This window comes from Giraffa tippelskirchi, chromosome 2 (genome assembly GCF_054371585.1).
Source record: "Giraffa tippelskirchi isolate mGirTip1 chromosome 2, T2T-mGirTip1v1.2.pri, whole genome shotgun sequence".
NCBI classification, from domain to species: Eukaryota; Metazoa; Chordata; class Mammalia; order Artiodactyla; family Giraffidae; genus Giraffa; species Giraffa tippelskirchi.
Window position 1 is genome coordinate 125534222 of NC_137276.1, and position 18818 is coordinate 125553039.

The 18818-nt window shown below is 39.9% G+C and overlaps 1 protein-coding gene across 1 annotated transcript in view; it reads right to left on the reverse strand.

Annotated features, from left to right (window-relative positions):
• The window catches only part of PLCH1 (phospholipase C eta 1), a 247135-nt gene that overhangs the window by 100070 nt on the left and 128247 nt on the right, over nucleotides 1-18818 (reverse strand). The window contains exons 4-5 of the mRNA XM_081570572.1: nucleotides 5241-5387; nucleotides 3029-3271 (exon numbers count right to left, since the gene is read on the reverse strand). Of these exons, the coding sequence (XP_081426698.1) occupies nucleotides 3029-3271; nucleotides 5241-5387 (390 nt within the window). The remainder of the gene's footprint in view (nucleotides 1-3028; nucleotides 3272-5240; nucleotides 5388-18818) is intronic.

Here is an 18818-nt window from a genome sequence, read left to right on the forward strand (position 1 = left end):
AAGAAATAGGAACATCTGAATAAATCTATAACTAGTAAGGAGATGGAATCAGTAGTCAAAAATCTCTCAACAAAGAAAATCTCTAGACTTGATGGTTTCTCTGGTTAATTCTACCACATATTTAAAGAACAACAAACACAAAATTGTCAAATTTTTCCCCAAAAATTAAAGTGGAGGAAACACTTTCTACCTCATTCTATGAGGACAGCATTACCCTGATACCAAAGGCAGAGAAAGACACTATAAGAAAACTACACACCATTATCTCTTATTTACAACGGTGGAAAAACCCTCAACAAAATACAGTTGACCCTTGAACAGCATGGGTGTGAACTATGTGGGTTCACTTATATGTGGATTTTTTTCAATAAATAAGTACTACAGTACTACATGCACTGCAGCTGGTTGAATCCACAGATACAGAACCTCAATACAGAGGGCCAACTATAAAGTTACACTCAGATTTTCAACTGCTCAAGAGGTCTGCACCCCAACTCTTACATTGTTCAAGGGTCAGCTATACTAGCAAACACAATTCAGCAGCACATTAATAGGATTATACACCATGACCAAGTGGGATTTATTCCTGAATACAAGGATGATTCAACACATGATAATTGATCAATGTAATATGCTGCATCAACATAATGAAGAGAAAAACCACAATCATCTCAATTGATGCAGAAAAAGCATTTGACAAAATTCAACACCCTTTCATGATAAAACACTCAACAAAATAGGAATAGAAGAAAACTATCCAAACATAATAAAAATTACATATGAGAAAAACACAGCAAATATTATACTCAGTAGTTAGAGACTGAAAGTTTTTCCTCTAAGATTAGGAACAAGACAAGAATGCTTGCCTTCACCATTTTTGCTCAACAAAGTACTGGAAGTTCTAGCCAGAGGAACTAGACAAGAAAAAGAAATAAAAGGCATCCAAATCAGAAGGGAAGAAGTAAAATTATGTGTTTACAGATGATGCAATCTTACATGTAGAAAACCTTAAAGACTTGCAGAAGAATAGAGCAATACCTTCCTTCTTACTAATTTGTTTCGCTTTGAAAAAGTTATTTTGCATAAAAATGTTTATATGTAATAGTTTATTATAATTTTTAATGAGCTCTTTTTTTTAATTCTCAGATTTAATTTCTAATACGACAAATATCAGTAGATGGAGCCCACATAAAAACTCTTTGGAATCTTCAGGTTTTAAAAATACAAAGAGGGTCCTGAGATCAAAGTCCAATTATGTTAACTTCTCTTGTCAGAGTTGGTTTAGAAATGGGCCCACAATAGCATTTCTGGCCAATGATGAGAGGTAGTCTTCTGTGAAACTCCTGGGAAGTTTTTCTTTACTCCTAAAAAAAAAGGAGGGGGAGGTTTATGAGAAGAAACTTTGCTCCCTCTGGGCAGGGTTTCTCTGTGTTTGGAGCTGTTACAATTCTCTTAGACCAAAGGGTAGCCAGTTAATGGACCAAGCCAAAATGCTGAGAATGGCAGAAACTAGATCTCTTCTAATGACATTACTGAGCCACTGAATTAACTCTACCTCAGGTTTCTTGTTCATGAGAAAATGAATATTCTTTATTGTCTGAGGCACTGCTAGAATGGTTCTGTGTCTTGCACCAGGAAGCATTTAGTATTTGGTTTTTTATCAAATGTAAAGGAGTTAAGAACCAAACTAACAGACAAAAAGCATACAAAGTTAATTGTTATGTTTATGTTTTGTTCACTTATGAATCCCAGTCGGATTTACCTGCATGCTGTGAATATTGATGAAAACATCATGGCTCATCAGCTTAGACCTTTGCACTGTCAACATCCTTTCATGGGTTGAATATTTCCACCCTGCTTCAACAGTACCCTGGGTGAGGATTATAGCTCAAGCAGCACAAATTTACCACTACTCTGGAAAAAAATTAGGGTGCACATTCCAATGCCAGCAAGAAAGTAGTACTAATTCCTACAGGGGTGAGGGGGAAACATGTATTTTAAGACCATTTAAAATGTGAAGAAGGGAGCCAAAGCAGTCAATGAGTCTAACACCCTCACTTTACAGATAAGGAAACTGAGGCCAGAAAGGCCATGAATGTTACGTGTCCAGGTGATCCCAGCAGAAGAGGTGCCTGCAGACTAAGCACATTAATCATTTATCCTGTCAGTGCTCCAGGACCAAAGAATGGGTTTAATCAAGAATGAGAATCAGAATTTTAATCAAGAAACTCCAGTTTCTTGAACAATTTAGACAGGGTAAATATAAGTAAGTAAAAAATAACTTCCCCTTGAGGATCAATCAGTTCAGATTCCAAACTATAAATTAAGAAGAGAGAAAAAGCAGGAAAGAACTTAACAGCTGGTATATAATTGGAACTCAAAAAAGTGTTTTGTAATATGTATGCGCTCGGATGCTCAGTCGTGACCGACTCTTTATGACCCCATGCATTGTAGCCACCAGGCTTCTCTATCCATGGAATTTTCCAGGCAAGAATACTGGAGTGGGTGGCCATGTCCTTCTCCAGGGGATCTACCTGACCCAGGGATCAAACCTGAGACTCCTGTGTCTCCTGCATTGGCAGGCAGACTCTTTACCACTGCACTGCCTAGGAAGTTTGTGATAAAATATATGAATTTGAAAAACGAAAAAAAGATGTTTGTTAAACTAGACTGACTCTATAACAAAGTGGGATTTCCTCTAACTCAAATAAACATTTTGCTCATTAACTCATCTCTCTTAGGAAACTTTATGCTGCATTTCGAGACCTAGCAGATTATGAAGCTAAATCTAGTCTCCTCCATAGAAGTCTGCTCCTAAGTTCACATAAGCTTAAGTTTCTACATGTTCTACACATTCATTTACTTGGGGTGGGGGTGAGGAGGGGGCAGAAAGGTGCTAAGGGTAAAGAAAAAGATAGCAAGAAAAGTGGGTTTTAGCCTCAAAATTATGGGGAAAAGTATAGTCTAATCCACATACAGACACACAGACACATACAGAGTGCAGAATTAAAGTTCCAGGGAGGATATTGGTCGTGGGTCCTCTGCCTTTTGGCGAGGGAATCTTCATCACTGATGCCAGCCATGAGGTACTTGAGGCCTGTGATCCAGGTACGGGCCTCCTCGGGGTTGGAGGTGATGAGGTCCAGGGACTCCATGTGGTTGCCATGGTAGATGGTGAAGCAGCAGCTGGGATCAAAGTTCCCCTCAGCCTGTCTGTGGAATATCTCAGACTGCCGACCCTCGGTGACTTTGTAAATGGAGTCAATAAGTACTGTGAGGAAAGTGAGATGCACAGTTACCTGGCAGGTGAAGATATGTGTGTAGATTAAGAAAGTAAAATCATCTTAAGATTTAAAAATAAAATTAATCATCTGTGGATTGTCCAGACAATTGAAAAGTCCAAATGTGCAATACAAGCTTTATCATTTCCTGTTAGTAAGCTTCTCCATGTACTACTTTACCCTCCTGGGCATTCAGACAATACCCTCCCAAGCACTGGGTCAGGAAGTGTTAAAATTTATGATAGAAAGACAAATAAGCCCAGCAGGGCAAGAAGACTGGTAGAAAGGGGGATGTAAATATATCAAATGTATAGTTTACACATTTATGCAAGGAAAACATACAAAGACCTAGAGCCGACTCTGATGTTTTACAATATGCATATGACAGCAGTTAAAAATTGAAGGGAAAAAACATTTGATGGCAACCAAATAGCATAGCTAAATGTGATTTGGATTCATAGAGAGAAAGCTATAAGGATGAAGGCAGAGTGGGGCTTGAGAGGTAGAGGGGAAAACAAGATGGGCAATCAGGCAAAAGAGGCATAAAGATACAGAAACATTAGCCCCACTCCAGAGATGCTGGACTGAAAAGCTCAGGAAGGAGAGTAACAGGAGACAAAGCTGGAAAGGCAGGTAGAGGCTAGATTATGAGGAGCTGGAGTGACAGAGCAGAGATTAGCATTATTTAGCCGGTGGAGCAACACTGCAGGTTCGGGTCAGGGGAACACTTGCAGAGAGGATTACTTTGGATTAAACATTAGGTTCTGTTTGTTCACTTGCCTGTTTGGGGGCATGAATCAGAAAGTTGTAATCCTACTGATTGCCCATAAACACCATCCATGCCTCTGCTCTGCCTTAATGGCAAGTCCCAATTTTTCTTTCTTTCCACTCATGGGGAAATGAGCCTCTGACCATTGCAGGGCAAGTTCCCGTGTGGCTAAGCCAGTGGGGTGGCCCCACTCCTGTCTCCTATAATGGCTTTAGGTGTGGAAGCATAACCCACTTGTAACCAAGGAGACACGCATTCTGCTTGAGGGAAGGGTGGGGAATGGGGCTCTTCCCTCTTGAAATGGAAGCACTGGAAGAGAAGGTCCCTTTTCTGCATCTTCTTGAAGCCTATCAATTGTGAAGCCATGTTGCTGCTGCCTCAATTACAATGTTAGTGCAGAAGGGAGAGAGCCAAGAGCGCTCAGAGAGACAGAATTAGAGGCTCAACTTCCCACAGCTGGAGCCAGCAAGTCTCTGGGTTTCTTGTAAAGTGAGAATAAATTTGTATATCACGTAAGCCTAATTTAGTGGAGGTCATCTGTGACATGAAGAGGAAAGCATTTTCACTGGTCAGGGCAGAAGAAACTAGGGAATGGAGCTTGGTTAGGAGACATTGCAATAGGCCACCAGAAAGACAGAGAACCTTGATGAAGGAGGTCCCTGTGAAAACAGGAGGAAGGAGCAGATGAGAGAGATGCTCCACGGGACTCAGCATGGACTTGAAACTGAGTGTAGGATTGGGAGAGGAGGCAGAGCAAAGCTATTTTACTTGATATCATTGAAACAATTTTGTTAATCCATTCATCAGTTAACTGTGCACAGAATATATCAAAATAGTTTAATCCTATTGGATTTATGACTAGCTTCACTTTTTTATAGGAAAATAAAAGGCCTCAAGCTATAAAACCTCATATCCCAACTGAATACAACATGTCTTCAACATAGGATAAATATTACCTTCAACAGCACTAGTGGATAAGAAAACTTTTTATGGATTTAAAGTTCCTGACGAATTAACAAAAGCAAAAGTGGTCATCACTTATTCTGTCTCTGCACATTCTCTACCACTGACCCCCTAAAACTTGTAAAAATATGAAAGTTTTACCAAGCTACAACTTCCACAGAGCCCATCCAATAGAAGCCACGCGTTACTGGGTCAAGTCACGTCAAGAATTCAAAAGCTAGTCTTACTTTTTGCCTTCTCACTCTTCCTAGAGGGTCTCCATCGGAGGCGGGTCCGGTGTTCATCCAGGTAAAAGAGCCGGACGAGCCCCTTGGTCCCACGCTTCAGCTTGATCATCTGTGTCCCAGACTGCATTACGCTCATGCATCTTTCAACTGCAAACGAGATTGGAGCACAGTCAGTTCTCACATAGTTCATGTACATTCTGCTGTGCAGAGACATTGTTGAATGAAACCTCCAATTCACACCCTAAAGCCTCCAAGAGCCAGAAGACAAATTCAGAAGAGGTAACCTGAAAACAGAGCTGTTGAAGAATTGATTTATCAGGCTTAAGCCAGAAAAAAGCCTCACTGATGGAAATAAAAGTCTACTTCTAGATAAACAATGCATGACCATTGAACAGAATATCTTTTTTTCTAACTGGCAACATGCTTTTTGGTATAAGACCAACAATAATTTGATACTTGAATATACATTCATAAAGCAAGTTTCAGACTTAATGTTAAATCTCGTGAGCTTTTATATAGCCAACTATAAAATCATCTTATGTTAATGCTTCCAAATGCAATTAACAAAAACATGAATGGCAAAATGTTTCAACAATTGTTGAAGTTGCATATGGGTTCACATTATAATTTTGTGTATGCTTGAAAACAGCAAAGTAAACATTTTAAAATGTGGTCAGAAAAAAAAAATCAAGTTTACACAAATATAAAATATTTGTTAAGGAATTTGGCTGCCAGGATTTTCTAAGTAGAGAAATAACTTGGTGATTGAACTCAGGTAAAATCCAACTCACTTATTATCCAAGTTAATGCTTTCATTTAAACTCTCTGTTTTGAAATGAAACTTGATGGCAGTGAGCATCTTTTGTTGATGTCCATTTCCTTTTCTTTGTTAATGGTGCTCACATTTCCTTTGGAAATACTTATTTTCCCATCTTATGTGCCTACAGTGACCTGTCAACCATCCCAAGCAAGAAATGAGCACCTGGCTTAAGTGGAGAACAAATCTGGCTCCCTTCCAAGAAACAGAAATTCTGAGTAGAGCACTGAATGAAAACGGAACTGAGTCATTTCAAAGGCCAAAACTTCAGAGATGCTCCTGGTTGGACATTCAAGATGTTACAATTGTCACAGTTATCCTTCCTAAAGCTGGCAAATTATTCAGTTTTCCCCCTTGGCTCTCCAAGTTATACAATACTCTTCTAAATGCCCTTTTCTCATTGCCTCAGCCAGAAACTGCTTCTGCTTCACTGACTAACACACAGGCACAGATGTAACCATTAGAGGACCAGAAACAACTAGCTCTGAGCGCCTACCTTATCAAGCAGCATGCTGTTAGATAAAAGAAACATAGTAAGCAAAACTTCAATGTTAGACTTCAGCTTCTTTGGCTAACTTGTCATTATACTAAATAGGAAAGAATTTGGTCCCAGAGCTTAACACAGTATGCACAGAGTTCTCAAAATAACTTTAACATAACCAACTTTGACCATTTGCCCCATGAAGAGCCTTTTCTTCCCCCCAAAAAATCAAGGAAAAACTGTGCAAAATTAAATATATTTGTAGGACTTGATATTGTAAGAAAGGTGAAGTACAGGTTGCTCTTACTCCTTTGATCTGACATATCAAATATGCAAGTAATAAAATACTGCTTAAGAAAAAAACTATGCCAAAGCCTTTGACTGTGTGGATCACAATAAACTGTGGAACGTTCTTAAAGAGATGGGAATACCAGACCATCTGACCTGTCTCTTGAGAAACCTGTATGCAGGTCAGGAAGCAACAGTTAGAACTGGACATGGAACAACAGACTGGTTCCAAATAGGAAAAGGAGTACGTCAAGGCTGTATATTGTCACCCTGCTTATTTAACTTATATGCACAGTACATCATGAGAAATGCTGGGCTGGAAGAAACACAAGTTGCAATCAAGATTGCCGGGAGAAATATCAATAACCTCAGATATGCAGATGACACCATCCTTATGGCAGAAAGCGAAGAAGAACTAAAGAGCCTCTTGATGAAGGTGAAAGAGGAGAGTGAAAAAGTTGGCTTAAAGCTCAATGTTCAGAAAAATAAGATCATGGCATCTAGTCCCATCACTTCATGGGAAATAGATAGGGAAACAGTGGAAACAGTGTCAGACTTTATTTTTCTGGGCTCCAAAATCACTGCAGATGGTGATTGCAGCCATGAAATTAAAAGACACTTGCTCCTTGGAAGGAAGGTTATGACCAACCTAGATAGCATATTTAAAAGCAGAGACATTCCTTTGCCAAGAAAAGTCCGTCTAGTCAAGGCTATGGTTTTTCCAGTGGTCATGTATGGATGTGAGAGTTGGACGGTGAAGAAAGCTGAGCGCAGAAGAATTGATGCTTTTGAACTGTGGTGTTGGAGAAGACTCTTGAGAGTCCGTTGGACTGCAAGGAGATCCAACCAGTCCATCCTAAAGGAGATCAGTATCTGGGTGTTCACTGGAAGGACTGATGTTGAAGCTGAAACTCCAATACTTTGGCCACCTCATGCGAAGAGCTGACTCATTGGAAAAGACCTTAATGCTGGGAAGGATTGGGGGCAGGAGGAGGAGGGGACGACAGAGGATGAGATGGCTGGATGGCATCTCCAACTCGATGGACATGGGTTTGTGTGGACTCCGGGAGTTGGTGATGGACAGGGAGGCCTGGCGTGCTGCGATTCATGGGGTTGCAAAGAGTCAGACACGACTGAGCAACTGAACTGAACTGAAGAAAAAAACATGCAAATTTAAAATGTTTACTTTGAAGCACAGAACAAAATTTGAGATTTGATTTCACACACATTAGTAAATTTACCCACCACTTAGCACCATTCATTTAGGTAATAAATGTCATGGATTTAAATTCTTAACAGTCACCCTGACCATCTCATACCAACAGTTAGAGGGAGAACAGAAAACAGTCAGTTTATCAAGATAAAATCATCAAGTCTAACCAAGCAAGTCAAAACTCCCAGAAAAATCTATTAGAATTTCTTTGACCTCTGACATCAGGTCACATCAATAAATAGGTATTTACAGAGTCACTCCTGCTCTAGGCACAGATTTATATAATGAGGTAAAGCAGAGAACAAGGAGACTTTGACTTAAAGAGTTAAATTTTAAAAGAATGAAACCTCTAGAAAGATAACTTACAAATAGTAGTTTAGAACTGTGGTTAAGAACACAATTTCAATCCAGACAGCCTGGGACAGAATTCCAAATCTTCCACTTGCTTGTATGAGCTTAGGTTCATTATTTTATCCCTCAGTGCCTCCATGCCCCTTCATGAATTGCAGCCTTATCATGGCAAAGGGGCAAGGGTAAATCAGTGAAGCTCTGAGCCCTGCTGTGCAGGGCCACCCAAGATGGAAGAGTCATAGTGGAGAGTTCTGACAAACTGTGGTCCACTGGAAGAGTTAATGGCAACCCTCCAGCATGCTTGCCACAGGGAACCCTAGGGACAGTATAAAAAGACAAAAAGATACGATGTCAGAAGATGGGTCCTCCAGGTCAGAAGGTGTCCAATATGCTACCGGAAAACAGCAGAGGGCAATTACTAATAGTTCCAGAAAGAATGAAGAGGCTGGGCCAAAGCAGGAATGACTCTCAGTTATGGATGTGTCTGGTGGTGAAAATAAAGTCCAATGCTGTAAAGAACTATCGCATAGGAACCTAGAATGTTAGGTCCATGAATCAAGGTAAATAGGACGTGGTCAAGCAGGAGATGGCAAGAGTTAACATCAACATCTTGGGAATCAGTAAACTAAAATGGACAGGAATGGGCAAATTTAATTCAGATGTCATTATATTTACTACTCTTAAAAGAAATGGAGTAAACTTCATAGTCAAAAAAAGAGTCCGAAATGCAGTACTTGGGTGCAGTCTCAAAAATGAGAGAATGATTTGTTTGTTTGCAAGGCAAACCATGCAACACCACAGTAATCCAAGTCGATGCCCCAACCACTAGTGCTGAAGAAGCTGAAATTAACCATTTCTTTGAAGACCAACAACACCTTCTAGAACACCAAAAAAGAAAAAAAAAGATGTCCTTTTCAGCACAGGAAATTGGAATGCAAAAGTAGGAAGTCTAAGGATACTGGGAATAGCAGGTAAGTTTGGCCTTGGAGTACAAAATGAAGCAGGGAAAAGGCTAACAGAGTTTTGTCAAGGGTGTTTGTCATAGCAAACACCCTCTTCCAACAACACAAGAGACAACTCTACACATGGCCATCACCAGATGGTCAGTACTGAAATCAGATTGATAATATTCTTTGTAGGCAAAGATGGAGAAGCTCTATACAATAAGTAAAAACAAGACCTGGAGCTGACTGTGGCTCAAATCAGAAGCTCCTTTTTACAATTCAGACTTAAATTGAAGTAGGGAAAAGCACTAGACCATTCAGGTATGACCTAAATCAAATCCTTTATGATTATACAGTAGAGGTGGTGAATAGATTCAAGGGATGAGATCTGGTAGACAGAGTACAGGAAGAACTATGGATGGAGGTTCATAACTTTGTACAGGAGATGGTGACCAAAACCATCCCCAAGAAAAAGAAATGCAACAAGGCAAAGTGGTTGTCTGAGGAGCCTTACAAATAGCTGAGAAAAGAAGAGAAGTAAAAGGCAAAGGAGAAAAGGAAAGATATACCCAACTTAAAGCAGAGTTCCAGAGAACAGCAACAAGAGATGAGAAGGCCTTCTTACATGAACAATGCAAAGAAATAGAGGAAAATAACAGAATGGGAAAGACTAGAGATCTCTTCGAGAAAATTAGAGATACCAAGGGAACATTTCATGCAAGAATGGGCACAATAAAGGACAGAAACAATAAGGACCCATAAGAAGCAGAAGATATTAAGAGGTGGCAAGAATACAGAGAAGAACTGTACAAGAAAGGTCTTGATGACCTGGATAATCACAATGGTGTGGTAACTCACCTACAGCTGGACATCCTGGAGTGTGAAGTCAAGTGGACCTTAGGAAGCATCACTATGAACAAAGCGAGTGGAGGTGATGGAATTCCAGCTGAGCTATTTCAAATCCTAAAAGATGATGCTGTGAAAGTGCTGCACTTAGTTACGCCAGCAAATTTGGAAAACACAGCAGTGGCCACAGGACTAGAAAGAGTCAGTTTTCATTCCAATCCCAAAGAAGGGCAATGCCAAAGAATGTTCCAACCCCTGTACAGTGATGCTCAGTTCACATGCTAGTGAGGTTATACTCAAAATCCTTCAACCTAAGCTTCAGCAGTACATGAAACAAGGACTTCTGGATATGTTAGCTGAGTTTCAAAGAGGCTGAGGAACCAGAGCTCAAATTGCCAACATCTGTTGGATCACAGAAAAAGCAAGAGAATTCCCAAAAAAACATCTACTTCTGCTTCATCGACTATGCTAAAGCCTTTGTGTGGATCACAACAAACTGTGGAAAATTCTGAAAGGGATAGGAATACCAGACCACCCTACCTGCCTCCTGAGAAACCTGTATGCAGGTCAAGAAGCAATAGTTAGAACCAGACACCAAACAACTGATTGGTTCCAAATTGGGAAGGGAGTATGTTAAGGCTGTGTATTATCACCCAGCTTATTTAAATTGTATGCAGAGTACACCATGCAAAATGATGGGCTGGATGAATCACAAGCTAGAATCAAGATTGCCAGGACAAATATCAACAACCTCAGATATGCAGATGACACCACTCTAATGGCACAAAGTGAAGAGGAACTAAAGAGCCTTTTGTTGAAGGTGAAAGAGGAGAGTGAAAAAGCTGGCTTAAAACTCAACATTCAAAAAACTAAGATCATGGCATCCAACCGCATCACTTCATGGCAAATAGATGGGGAAAAAGGTGGAAGCAGTGACAGATTTTCTTTTCATGGGCTCCAAAAATCACTGCAGATGGTAACTGCAGCCATGAAATTAAAAGACCCTTGCTTTTTGGAAGGAAAGCTACGACAAACCTAGACAGCGTATTAAAAAGCAAAGACATCCCTTGCAGACAAAGGTCTGTCTAGTCAAAGCTATGGTTTTTCCAGCAGTCATGTACAGAGGCGAGAGTTGAACCACAAAGAAGACTGAGCACCAAAGAATTGATCCTTTCAATTTTTTCTGTGGTGCTAGAGAAGACTCTTGAGAGTCCCTTGGACTGCAAAGAGATCCAACCAGTCAATCCTAAAGAAAATCAACTCTGAATATCATTGGAAGGACTGATGCTGAAGCTCCAATACTTTGGCCACCTGATGTGAAGAAGCGACTCATTGGAAAAATCCCTGATGACTGGAAAGATTGAAGACAGAAGAAGGGAGCAGCAGAAGATGAGATGGTTAGATAGCATCACAGATTCAGTGAACATGAATCTGAGCAAACTCTGGGAGATAGTGGAAGACAGACAAGCCTGGCATGCTACAGTTCATAGGGTCGCAAAAGAGTTGGACATAACTTGTTCAGCAACTGAACAACAACATGCCTCCACGTTTTTGTCTATAAAATGGGAATAATGTTACTCACCCCTTGAAATGTTGTTGAAGACTGAATGAGTTAATCCATGTAAAGTACCAAAAGCAGTGCCTGGCACAAAATAAACACTATAAATGGTAGCTATTATTACAGTCTTATTATTGATATTTTTAAAAATAAATGCCATGAATGCTATTTCTGCTTTATTGACTATGCCATAGCCTTTGACTGTGTGGATCACAATAAACTGTGGAAAATTCTGAAAGAGATGGGAGTACCAGACCATCTGACCTGTCTCTTGAGAAACCTGTAAGCAGGTCAGGAAGCAACAGTTAGAACTGGACATGGAACAACAGACTGGTTCCAAATAGGAAAAGGAGTACGTCAAGGCTGTATATTGTCACCCTGCTTGTTTAACTTATATGCAGAGTACATCATGAGAAACGCTGGGCTGGAAGAAACACAAGCTGGAATCAAGATTGCCTGGAGAAATATCAATAACCTCAGATATGCGGATGACACCACCCTTATGGTAGAGAGTGAAGAAGAACTAAAGAGCCTCTTGATGAAGGTGAAGGAGGAGAGTGAAAAAGTTGGCTTAAAGCTCAACGTTCAGAAAACTAAGATCATGGCATGTGGTCCCATCACTCCATGGGAAATAGATGGGGAAATAGTGGAAACAGTGTCAGACTTTATTTTTTTGGGCTCCAGAATCACTGCTGATGGTGACTGCAGCCATGAAATTAAAAGACGCTTACTCCTTGGAAGGAAGGTTATGGCCAACCTAGATAGCATATTTAAAAGCAGAGACATTACTTTGCCAACAAAAGTCCGTCTAGTCAAGGCTATGGTTTTTCCAGTGGTCGTGTATGGATGTGAGAGTTGGACGGTGAAGAAAGCTGAGCGCAGAAGAATTGATGCTTTTGAACTGTGGTGTTGGAGTAGACTCTTGAGAGTCCCTTGGACTGCAAGGAGATCCAATCAATCCATCCTAAAGGAGATCAATCCTGGGTGTTCATTGGAAGGTCTGATGTTGAAGCTGAAACTCCAATACTTTGGCCACCTCATGCGAAGGGTTGACTCATTGGAAAAGACCCTAATGCTGGGTAGGATTAGGGGCGGGAGGAGAAGGGGACGACAGAGGATGAGATGGTTGGATGGCATCACCGACTCGATGAACATGGGTTTGGGTAGACTCCGGGAGTTGGTGATGGACAGGGAGGCCTGGCGTGCTGCAATTCATAGGGTCACAAAGAGTCGGACACGACTGAGCGACTGAACTGAACTGAAATGCCATGACAAAAATATATGGAAGTCCATAGCAAAAAGAGAATACAGCATGTGGGGGTAGGGAGAAGGTGGTAATAAAACAGTGTCAGTGGAGCCTTGAGGACAGGAAAGAGTATGGGTTTAATCAGAGGATAGGAAAGGATGCAGTGTCCTAAAAGGGTATTATAACAGGATATTTGATTTTTGGGGTCAGATAAGACTAGATGTATAGAGGTAGGAACGCCTCACCTAAGATTTAAATACAATGGCAAAAACAGATTCACTAGATATTTCCAAGCAAAAGAGAGGGGGCATAAAAGTTATAATTCAGGAAGATGTCTGCTTGGGAAAGGAGAATAAAATGAACTGCTTATGCCTGAACAGAAAGTTGATTTAACTGTATCACCAAAGACCTAAAGTGAGGACTGCAGACCTCTAGGAAGGACTGTCTGTATATCAGACAGTGTGTTCACTCTGCCTCTTCTTTCCCTGGACTCTTCACAGTCCCATTTCTTTTCCCTGAAATAAAACCATTATGGATATAATATTCTCAACTTTTTAACAGGAAAAGCACAGTGACATAAAAGTTTAATCAGTTAGTTGAGCTAACACCACGTACCACTTAGCAAGCATCGTCCAAAGAAATCCGAACATTTTAGAAAATGAGACCCAAACCGTTAGAGAGAGAGTGTGTTTGAATAGTATATTAAATATTTACTAGCTTCACATTTATCACACTAGCGATATGGGCCAGTCATGGGCTGAAACCCTAGCATTATCCACTGCCGTGAACTAGTATATATGATCCAAACGTTCTTGGCCAAGCTAGGGTCTGAAACAAAGTGCTGCTTAAATTGTATATGTAGCTGCTTTATGCTTTCCCTGTGATGTTCTCTAGCATACACACACAAACATATTGTTAGAGTCAACCTGAAAAAAACAAGTCTAGTGAACTTGCATTTAGATGAAGCTTAAGCTAATGTGGCAACTCTGACCAGAAATAGAATTCTTACAGAGGGCAGGGTCCAAAGCCACAAAGAACTGAGGCAGGCTCATCATGGCACAGTACTTTCTTTTCTTTATGGCTGCTTTTCAGGCATCACAGCCACACGATAGGCGAATCCATGAATGAGTGCTCTGATTTCTGAAATTGTTTTTTGACCAGATTGAAAGTCATCTAAACCTATTGCTCCATTCTTCAAACCTGATAGTAGACGGTCCTTTGGAGTTTTACAGCTAACCAGAGAAGGAGCACCCTCAATCTTTGCAACTCATTCCACTGGGTAATAATCACCCTTGTTAGAGACAAAATATTGTCCCAGTGTTATCTAAATTATTTAAGTATTAGTCGCTCAGTCATGTCTGACTATTTGCAACCCCATGGACTGTATTTAGCCTTCCAGGTTCCCCTGTCCATGGAATTCTGCAGGCAAGAATATTAGAGTGGGTCGTCATGCCCTCCTCCAGGGGATCTTCCTGACCCAGGAATCAAACTCAGGTCTCCTGCATTGCAGGCAGATTCTTTTCCATCTGAGCCACCAGGGAAGCCCTAAATTACTTAAGGGTCAGCATAATTTCTTTATGTTCTGCATTCAGTTGAGATGGGTAACAGTAGGTACTACCTGCTATAAAAGTCATTCGCCAGCTATGCTGGGTCAGTAGGTTCCATAAAACAGGGTGAGAAACAAGGGAATAAAGGCAAAATTCCAGGGGCGGGTAAACAATGGAAGAGTGTCAGAGGCATAGGATAATAGAACCTCATCACACATTTCCAGTGCTGGAAAGTATCTTAGGAAAAGTGCAAACACAGGTGACAGATTCAGGCAGCTACCAACAATCTCTTTGATCTCACATTCTCCCTGTGGTAGCTTTAATATTTTTAGAAAAGAAGTTTAGTTGGATACAATGCCGCAATGTTCAAGAACATTAAGGGAGAAATGCCCTTTAACCCATTACATAACACATATATTGTTTTTGTCTGTTATGCTCCAGACCTCAATATGAACACAAATTTGTCATATTGGTTGCAGTCATGATATTTAAGCCATTTGGCCTGCTGCTCTTTTTTTTATTTGTATTATAAACAGCTTTCCATGTTTCTACAGAGTCTTAATAATTATCATTTTAATCACTGCCTAACAGAATAGTATAAATATTTAAAGAGTAGAACCGATAAGTCGAGGACTGCATTTCTAACTTTATTACATAATTAGAGTTTTAAAGCTCTCTGAGTCTCATCTGTAAAATAAAAGGCATAGCAAAGTGGTCTATAAGGTCCTTTAGAATTCAACTCTTTAGAGGGATTAAATCAATCATTTCTGCCACAGTCAGTTTAAAATATTAAGTAACTTTCTTCAGGGGTTATCAGTTCACTAAGTCCCTCAAGCAGAAAATGCTGTTAAAAAATATACTTCCAATTTAAAGTATCATAATAGAATCATTTGAGGGCAGATTCCAAACATTTCCACTTAGTCTACACGGCATCCAAATGGGTTTCATTCTTTAAGCCAAGGTCAAATCAGAGAAAATCACATTGTGTTAGGAATGCCATACATGCCAGCTGATAGTGACTTTTAATAGCTTTGAGATATAATTTATATACATTAAAATTATAAGTGAAAAAGGCAAAGTATAAACAAGCATATATAATTTATAGTATGCTACTTCTTGTGTAACAGAAAGCATATGAATTTTTAAATATATAAATATTGTTCATCATTACAAAAAGAAATACAGGAAGGATAACCCAGGAAACAGTGAAGGTGGTTACCTATAAGGGTGGAAGAGAATTGAGTGATGAGGGGAAAAAAAGGAGTGACACCCCTCGTAGGATCCTACATGTTCAAAATTAAATCAATAAGAATGAGAGGAGTGCAAGACAAAACAAACACAAAAAGTGAACAAAATCATATACACAGAGACACAAGCATTTGTGTATGTATTTGTATGTTTGTGTGTGTGTGGAGCTGCATGTATTTCCTAGCTCTGTTCTCTGAAAGGCCAAGAAGCAAAATCCCCTCCAACAGTAATGAGCTCACCTGGTGCCCTGCTCGTTCTCTGCTCCAAAGGTCACCTTGAGACAGTCTCTCGCACACAGGCTCATGGCCATGTCTGTGTTGAGGACACACAAAAATATCACTTGCGCTCTTTTGTAAACACATCTATTCTGGGACACTGATCAACAAACTGCATTAGCAGGCAAAAAAAAAAAAAAAGGCCAGATCCTCTACAATAGAATCTTTTCAGCCAAAAGCTACACAAGAAATGTGAATTGATTTCTTGCCAGCTTCCACCGATCAGAGTAAAGCTGTGTGGCTGAAAGGGATTCGTTTCTGAAAACAATTTCATTTCTATGTGGAAAAGGTGCCAAATAATGCAGGTAATGCTTCTATCAAAGGGAGGAAAAGGGAGATTTCCTAAAATCATCAGAGCAGACGTACAGGGTATACTTAGTTCTCAGCACAGACCCAAGACATATTTTGGGACCTGGTACACAGTGAGTCCTGAGACACCCTGCTGCTGGACTGGATGACACAGTTGGTCTGGGTTTAGGGGCAGAAGGAGGGCTGGCAAAAAGAGCTCTGGTTTGGGTTCTGTCACTAACTAGCTGTGTGGACTTCAGAGGCTCACTGAAAAAAGCTGATTATCCTACTTCCCTCAAAATGCATTTTCCTCTAAGCTCCATGAGTCTACAAACAGCTGATCTGGCTTTCACAAATATTATTTTATCTTTCGATAAGCTAAAAGCCTAGTTCAATCCAAAAGCCTATTAGAGTAACTTTAAAGAGAAAAAAAAAAAAAGCTGATTAACATCCGGATCTCTTACTATAGATATGAATTTTCAAAAATGATCTGTATACAAAATATAACTGCTCTCACAGAGAATGGCTTCAACTGGAAATGCTCTTCCTTTCCAGTAATCAGGCCTTAAACTCAACTAATATCAGCTCATGAATAAGTATGCTTACGAACAGCCGTGGCGAGCTCCACTCTTACTAAGTCATGATTCTTCTCAGTAAAGAACAAACTTTTTTTTTTTCATTGCCTAAATCACTCCTGTGGAGACGATAAGATTATTTGAAAGGCTTTTAGGAACTAATTGGTTAGCAGTAACATTCTGAAACTTGTTTGCAAACTCTAAATGCACAAAGTCAATCTGTTTGCAAAGCTGATAAATACATATGGGAGGATTTAGGTCACAGAAAGGATGAAATGAATTAATCAGCAATTTTTCAAATGTCAGAACGTTTTTTCTATTTTATTAAAGCCTTTCACATGATACCTTCCTTTTCAATAAGACCTATTTTATATTCTAAAACTGTTAGCCCTGGGAAACAAATGAAACACAAACAAGAATTCATAACAATATAGTTTTGTTCATTTTGTTTCAATGTTATCCCATGGGGAAGAGGGATATGAATTAATTTTAAAATTCTAAATTTAGCTTCAACCACTATGTAAACAGTTTTCTATGTCAACATAAGATCAGAAATGACGTTGTTGTCACTATTCAACAATATGGCTTGTCATAACACACACACACATATATATATAAAAGACTATGGATACTGTTCTGTCATTTATTTAGTGATACAGCATTGTACGGACTATCTGGGAGCAAAATTCCCAAGCCACAGTAAATATTGACCTGTGTTTATAAAGATCATTGGCATCCAGCAAGGCTCTTTCATGGTTCTCCACCCTGGAGCACATTAAAATCACTTGGGGACCTTCTTAAAAGTGCTGATCACAAAGCCCCACCACATATCAGTTAAATTAGCATCTCTCAGGATGGGACTGGACTGAGTATCTGTTTTGTTTGGTGATTTGTTTAAACTTCCCAAGGATTCTACTGTGTATCCAGAGTTAAGAGCACTGACATACATTATGTGACTTATTCCTCTTAACGTTTCTGTGAAGTAGGTAGAGATAATTAATTGCCTCTTACTATAGAGTCAGAGAAATGAAGACCCTGTCTGAGGTCATAAAGCTAGGATATGACAGAGCCAGGCTTGAAATCAGGTGCTCTGGGCCCTAGAGCAACTCTCATTCTGTTTCATCATATGGACTGTCTGCCTTCAAGTCCCATCTAGACCACAAACTGGCTCATCACTGATAAGTCTTTCCAATGGCTTTGCCTTCAGTTTTATGATTTATGAAAACAAGGACTATTTTTCCTGGTTCCTTAGACCCTTTCTAGCAAATACTAGAAATCTGTAACATACTAGGTCTAGCTTTCGGAAACTTTATCTAGCACGTGGGAATGACAACTCTAGTCAGTAGTATATAAAAATAACAATAAAACAAGGACAATAAGGAATGAAGGTGGAGGATGTGGCATGGATCAGGTAAACACCACAAGACACAGAGTTCGAGCCTGACCCCTGAAGAACATAATAAGAACGCTTGATACAGTTTTAAAATTTTTCTTGTTCTAGGCCATGTACTTGTTTTTCTTTTTACTAAGAGTATGCAAACAGTAGTTATGATTACTTTATAAATACTCTGTTTACCACAGTAAAAATTTAGACCTTGGTATCTATTCTTAGTAGGACTTCCCTGTAGCTCAAACAGTAAAGAATCTGCCTGCGACGCAGGAGACCAGGGTTTGATTCCTGGGTCAAGAAGATCCTCTGGAGAAAGGAATGGCAATCCACTCCAGTATTCTTGCCTGGAGAATTCCATGGGCAGAGAAGATGGGCGGTCTACAGTTCGTGGGGTTGCAAAGAGTCGGACACGACTGAAAGACTAACACACACACACATCTGTTCTTTGTAACTAGAAAGCCAGTTTCATTTATTGCTTACTTCTAATCTTGGTTGTTTCCTTGGTGACACT